We start from the raw sequence: 6,872 nt of genomic DNA, 5'->3' as shown, positions 1-6,872 counted from the left end.
ATTTAAATGGGATTTGTTCATAGTCCAAGACTTTTCTGTGTTTCGATTGTCCCATATTTAGGTTAATTATAGTTGGAAGTCCCTTCTCCAAGTCTACTTCTACACATATTTGAGAAAAATAAAATAGTGAGCCTTTTGGTTTAGACTTATCCAAGTATTTCCCCACTCCATTACCAATAGCCCGAAGGCAACCGTCACTCTAGCAAGAGATAGGGAGATGCATAATCTTGACCCAAACAGTAATGGCAGTAGATATGTCCTCATCAGGGTTAAAATCGAGGCACCATTTGTTTAAATACATCCCTCTCGAGCTGAAGAAATACCATCCATTAGAAAATACAACCTCCTCATCATCCTTGTTTTCAGATAAGACGGTGAAAAATATATTTCCAATAGGAGAGAAGGAAATCTCACCCTTCATCATATGATTCCAGGTTTTCCTAATCGAGGCTTCCATCAATCTAGTAGAGGGCGACCTACGTGCGAATTTCCTAATTAACACTCTCTCGGTGTCAGCGAGGGAGGTACGACACGCTCCATCCCACAAGGATACATCTTTAACCTCAATATTTTGCTTGAAAAACTTGGGAGCAGTAGCATGCCACACACGCTTTGGAAGGGAGGCCACCAATGACTCGAAAGCGGCATCAACAGAGCAAAAAAACCTAAAAAAAACATAAATATTATTATTATTATTTTTTTTAACAAGGTCGGGTACTTATGTATTATAAAACCAGCATTACAGAGTTCTTAGTACATATGGGAGATGTATCTGAAAGTTGAGGATCAAAAGCGGGTTCGCAGACCCATATTCCTCGTTGCTTCTTTTGATTAAATAGAAAGCAAAACAAAGACGGCTATATTGCCTTATGAAGGAACCACCTATCCAGCTAAATTTACAATGCATTCCTTAAGGGAAATGTTGAGTGACTGAATCATCAGGATTCTTGACACTTGCCTTGGTTGAAGCTTCCGCCTGGTAACTCTGGGCAAGGGAGCGGATGTGCTCCATGGCCGCCTCCAAGTGGCTGCATCTCTCTTTCAATGATTCAATTTCAGTCTTCCTTTTGTCCAATTTTTTGCACTTTGAGTTCCTGTCTGCATGATAATCATCTTGCAGCTCTTTCAGCTGCTTGGTCAGGCTGTTGATCATGAGCGTGTGGGTCTTGCACATGGTGCAGTCCCTGTTGTTGAAAATGTTGTCCAAAAGGTTGCCGGGTTGAGCCTGATCAGCTAATGGACTCTGTTGTTCTGCCATTCTATCAAACAGAAAATCGAAGCTAGAGGGCTGGGAAGACCCGCGAGGAGCTATGAGCGGGCCTATAGAGGGAGGGGAGGAGATGACACTGAGATGCTGGCTCAAAAGAGAGAGGAGCGACAGGCTCAGAGGCCTGAGAGTGAGCTTCGGGGGTATACCTGAGACACTACTGCAATCCAGGAACAAAAGAGTCAGCGAATATAAACCAACAGAGTATAAAACTGTAGTTACCAAGAGCACGCTGCGAAGCTTTGCTTCCCGATGAGAGATGAGGCCTTCAGCGGGTTGCCTTCTGTTACTGGAGTCGCAATGGGGGTGTGGTGCCTTGCCCAGAACTGTGCGATTACTTGAGACCCGACTGCAATATATAAGACCATGGAGGATCCGCATATGCCTGGGACGATTCTGAAAGGGTCTGTTCTTGGGAGAGAAGAGGTCTGTTGATTTGATTCGGCTGCTGGCAAGGAGCGTGCGGAGGGGATAGACACGATCCCATACCCTGAGAATGGTTGCGCTGGTCATATAATGAATCCCAAAGAGATATAATTCCATGATGATGGTCAGGTCATGAGAGCGATTAGATTTCCGATGGTACCAGGTAGAGCAGAAAGGAGATTTGGAGAAGGGCCAGATACGGAGGAGAATATACCTGTGGTGACTGGGTTTCTTGGGAGAGGCGATGTGGGAGGCCCGCTTAGGGGATGTCTTTCTCATAAACTGTGTCATTCTCCTTAACTTGGCCTGTTTGCCTTCTTGTAGCCTTGTTCGCTTGTTCATCTGCTTCCACGTTGTTTTCTCTGAGGATGTGCTTGAAGGTGGCACTGCCAAGAGACCTGATATTTTCCATTATCCTTCCTTTGATATTGTTTAATGCTGCTTGTTTGAAGTCTTTCCCTGAGGTCACTGCTACTATGATGATAGCAGAGTCGCCGAGAATTAATAGGTTTCTTAGGCCAAGTTTCCTGGCAATGGAGGTCCCCAGAAGTAGGCTGTATGCCTCTGCCTTATTGTTTGTCATGGTGCCCATACCCCATTCAAAAGTAACTATGTTTCTCCCTTGACAGTCCTTGATAACTCCACCTGCTCCCGCTTGGCCCGGGTTGTTCTTTGATGCCCCATCAAAGTGGAGGGTAGGTCGGTTTTGATTTTGAATCCAGTTTTTAACTTCTTCCTTAGTCCCTCTTAGTTTCCAGTCCGTGTTCCTCCTCCCTGTGTTTTCTTTCTTCTGAGTTCTCCCTTCATATTTGAATTTGCTGATCCACTCTTTAACTCTTGCATCAGTCAGATCCGGGTCTACCTGGTTAATGCCGTTTTCCTCAATGGTCTCAGTGATGAGTGCCATCGTTTTGGCTAGAACGCTGGAGATAGTTGGCTTTTTTCTCTTGAATATACACTTATTTCTGGCAATCCATATCTGCCAGCAGAGATTGGCTGGGATGCTATTCCATATCCTTTTGACTAGACCCTTACATTTGCCGGATTGAGGGAAGCTATTTCCCCAGTGTTTCTGTAGGAGAGTGATCTGGTTGGGAAGGTCGCTGATGCTTAGGGGGCTAGTGATGAGATTCCAGCAAGCTCTTGCAAAGGAGCAGTCCATGAAGAGGTGGTTAATGCTTTCCTCTGCTTCCTTACACATGCAGCAAATTGATGGGCCTTGAATGCCCTTCTTCCTGAGATTTTCAGCAGTAAGGATTTTACCATGCATAAGGGTCCAATTAAAAAGCTTTACCTTTGGCAGACACTCAGTTCTCCACCTTGCTTTCGGAAGTGGCCAATTGTTAATTGCTGAGGCGTTTTGCAAAACTTTGTAGCCCTCTTTGACCGTGTAATTACCCCCATTAGGGTCCCAAACAAATTTGTCTTCCTCCATTCTGTTTTTGGGGGCAGAGCCTATTAGCGAAGTCTTGAGCTCAACCCAGAGGTTCTTAAGGTCATCAGGGAGGGGGAGAGGTCTCCAACCTGTCCAGCAATTCTGATCCCAAAGGGAGATATCATAAAGAGTTTTGATCTTTGCCTCTGCCATCCACCTTTGCAGTGGCCTGTAGTTAATGAGCGTTACCCTTTCCTCCGTGCCCATTATCCTGTCCTCCCATATGTTGATATCCTTGCCATTACCCGGAGCTCTTGATATGCAAGATTTGAATTGAGGAAGAGTCTTTTTGATCAGCTTCCAAACAGGAGTACACTGTCTTTCAATTATGTTTCCTGAGAGGATGTTGCTTTTGGTCCCATTTAAGTACTTCCTCTTGATGACCTCTGTCCACCAGGTCCCTTTCTCATTGAGAATTCTCCATACCAATTTATAGCCCATAGCCATGTTTGCTAGTCTTGGTATTCTGATTCCGAGCCCTCCTTTTTCTAGGGGAAGAGTGACCTTGTCCCACTTCACCAAGCTGAACTTTTTTGTGTCTTGTTTTCCTCCTTGCCACAGGAAACTTCTGATAATCAGCTCCATTTGCTTGTGGATGCCTGCCGGGGCAAGAGTGGTAGCAAATTGATAGATTGGGAGGGCTGATAGAATAGCCTTTATGAGAATGGTTCTACCTGCCAAATTAAGCCAATACACTCCCCAACTCTGAAGTTTCCCTCTCAATTTCTCGATTAGTTTTGCCCAGATCTTAGATTTGATTGTTTCCTTGGCTAAGGGAAGCCCTAAGTACATGAAATGGGACCAATTCCCTTGGGCAGGGATTTCCATGATTATGGAGATTCTCTGAGTTATGTTTCTTGGGACGTTCCAAGTGTATATCATACACTTATTGTTGTTTAGTTTGCCTCCAGAAGCTTGAAGGAAGAGTTCCAGAATTTTTTTGAACCTTCGGGCCATAATGCTGGAGGCTCCCCCTATTAGCAGAGTATCATCTGCGAAAAGGGAGTGATTGATTCCCTTAGATCCTCGGACTATATCCACCCCTGTTATTTCTTTTGATTTGCGCTTGTTCTCCAAATGTAAGCTGAGGGTTTCAGCCATAATGATGTAAAGAAAGGGTGACAACGGGCATCCCTGCCTCAATCCTCTTGAACTCTTGAAGGCAGTGCAGGGCCTTCCGTTGATGAGGGGAGCTGTCCAGATGTGGGAGATGCATTCCATGACCCTGCTAATAAAGAACTCTGAGATGCCAAATTTCATTAGGACTGCCTGAAGGAATGCATGGTTTACCCGGTCAAAGGCGTTTGCCATGTCCAGCTTGATGATCATACCCCTCTCCTTTCTGGATAAACTGCTGTGAATTGCCTCCTGGATGAGAATGACATTGTCCGTTATATGTCGCCTAGGAACAAAACCTCCTTGGTTCTCGGATATGAGGGAGGGAAGGATTTTTTTTAGCCTGTGCGCCAAGATCTTGGTGATGATTTTGTAGGAAACGTTACACAGTGAGATAGGGCGGAATCTGTCAAAAGATTGAGGATTTGGGTCTTTGGGGATAAGAGCTAAATGAGAGGACTTAATGCTGCTCCTCAGTTTGCATTTTGTAAAGAAATTTTTTGCCATTCTAATATAATCTTTCTTAATAACTTCCCAATGGGTTCTGTAAAAGGCCACTGTAAATCCATCAGGGCCTGGAGCCTTATCCATTGGCATGTTGTGGATAGACCTTTCTATCTCCTCCTTCGTGATCTCCTTTTCTAATTCTGCGTTTTGTTCTTCTGTGATTTTATTCTCTATTATATTTAGGAAATCCGGATTTTCCATGTAATGAGGGTCAGCAGATAGAAGATTTTGAAAATGTTGAGTCGCTGCTTCCTTAATCTCCCATTGCTCTGTTAGAACTCTGCCCTCCACTGCTATTTTCCGAATATTGTTCCCTGCTCTCCTCAATTTGATATTGTTATGAAAGAAGGAGGTGTTCTTGTCGCATGATTTGAGCCAGAGGCACCTCGATTTTTGCCTTTGCTCTTCCTCTTCCGCTCGATTCTGTTTGTACAGCTCCATGTACAAATCATTTTCTTTCCTTAAGTCTTCTTCTGTGTCTTGGCCCTTCTCTTTTTCTTGATTCCACTCCGCTAGTTTCATTTGGAGGTTGATTTTCCTTTTCCCTTCCTCTGTTGCGAAATTTCTCGCCCATTGCTTGATGGCTGTCCTAAGAATTTTGATCTTTGTTTCCCATATGTAGTGCGGGGAGCCCATGATTTCTGTTGCCCATTTCTCCTTTACCAGGTTCCTGAAGTCTTCACTGTTTTCCCATGCTCTATTTTACTTAAAGGGTATCGGTCCCATATTTTCCCCTTTAACCAGATGCAGTGCCACTGGTTTATGGTCTGATATATAGCCTTGTATAATTGTGCTTTGGATCCTTGAAAAGTTGGCCACGATTCTTTCTTGAACCAATATACGGTCTAGCCTCTCTTTGATGTTGTTTTTACCAGTTCTCTTGTTTGACCATGTGAAACGCCCGTTCTGCGGAGGGATATCAACAAGACTGTGAGTTTGGATGATTTTTTCTAATGCATCCCTTGAGGGATCTGCAAAAAAATTTCCCCCCATCTTCTCTTCCGCATTTCTTATTAAATTCAGGTCTCCTCCCAGGAAGATATTTCTGTCCTGGGCATTCATTAAATCTGTGGTGATTGACTCCCAACAAGAGGCTTTTTCTCTGTAATGGCGGGGGGCGTAGACATTATATATTGTGTATTCTTCAGTCTTGGATATGTTTTGCATATCTGTTCTTAGCCACCATTTGTTCTGCCTGTTGTCTTTTAGTTTCCATTTACTTTTGTCCCAAATTGTTCCTATTCCACCTGAGGCACCTACTGCACTCAATCCTATTCCTTCATAACTTCTGCTTCTCTTCACATTGCTTTGAAAATCCTGATCAGTGATTTTGGTCTCCTGAAGTAGTAGAAAGTCTGGGTGTTCCGATTTGAGAAGGTCGCGGACTGCATTAGATTTTAGGGAGGAGCCCATCCCCCTACAGTTCCAAGAGACCAGATTCATCATTTACTTTGTTTATTGTGTGTTCCACTTTTCTCCTTCATCTTCTCCCCGCTCCCTTTGGTCTTGTCTAGATATGTATCCATTGGCTGTTGGGTCCCTGTGGCCATTTCCTTTGCAGTGTTCTCATCCCTTATCTCTTTGTTTGACTTCCTTCCTACTTTTTTGGGTGGATCGGTGGATGTGATATTTTCCTTTGTCTTGTTCCTTGTTAGGATTCTTTCAATAGTTGGGGGAGGGGAGGTCGGGGGGGGGAGAGGGAGGTGTTGCTATGGGGCCTCTCGGAGAGGGTGGGGGGGATGGGGGATCCTCTGTCGAAAGGGATTCAAATGGGTTGGAGGAAGAGGGAAGAGAAGGGCCAGATCCGGAGGGATGGGAGGCTGGGGTTGGGGTTTCATTAGGGGGTTTTGAGAAGGTTCCAGGGGGTGGATTTGACTTCTTCTTCTTGACTTTTTCCCATGTTTCTTCTGGGGCTTCAGCATTATCAGAGTCTATTGGTTTATTTTTACTACACCTATTAGCAAAATGCCCATATTCATGACATACCTTGCACTTGAATGGCAGCTGCTCGTAGTCCACTTGCTGTATATGCGTCCACTGATCTACCTTGAGTTTGATCGCTTCCGGTAAACCTTTCCCCAAATCCACTTCAACACAGATCCGGGCGCATGCATGCATGTT

At 44.5% G+C, this 6,872-nt stretch overlaps 2 protein-coding genes across 2 annotated transcripts; both read right to left on the bottom strand.

Annotated features, from left to right (window-relative positions):
- Positions 1–1,952: 1,952 nt before the first annotated feature.
- Positions 1,953–5,387, bottom strand: LOC149223264 (uncharacterized). Its single transcript, XM_089387850.1, has one exon. The coding sequence runs from the start codon at positions 5,385–5,387 to the stop codon at positions 1,953–1,955; it is 3,435 nt and encodes a 1,144-aa protein (XP_089243976.1).
- A 66-nt stretch (positions 5,388–5,453) lies between these two features.
- Positions 5,454–6,164, bottom strand: LOC149223263 (uncharacterized). The gene has a single exon (XM_089387849.1). It carries the CDS (start codon positions 6,162–6,164, stop codon positions 5,454–5,456), a length of 711 nt encoding a protein of 236 aa, XP_089243975.1.
- Positions 6,165–6,872: the final 708 nt, after the last annotated feature.

The sequence above is a fragment of the Pinus tabuliformis genome, chromosome Q (assembly GCF_031772625.1).
Source record: "Pinus tabuliformis cultivar Carrire ecotype Pingquan chromosome Q, CPIR1, whole genome shotgun sequence".
In the NCBI taxonomy this organism is placed as follows: Eukaryota; Viridiplantae; Streptophyta; class Pinopsida; order Pinales; family Pinaceae; genus Pinus; species Pinus tabuliformis.
Note: the sequence above shows the minus strand (reverse complement) of the source record. Positions and strands in the feature narration are given on the sequence as shown.

Excerpts from the sequence above, each read along its gene's own strand:
- LOC149223264 (XM_089387850.1), bottom strand. The coding sequence starts at position 5,387 with ATGGGCTCCCCGCACTACATATGGGAAACAAAGATCAAAATTCTTAGG.
- LOC149223263 (XM_089387849.1), bottom strand. The coding sequence starts at position 6,164 with ATGGGCTCCTCCCTAAAATCTAATGCAGTCCGCGACCTTCTCAAATCG.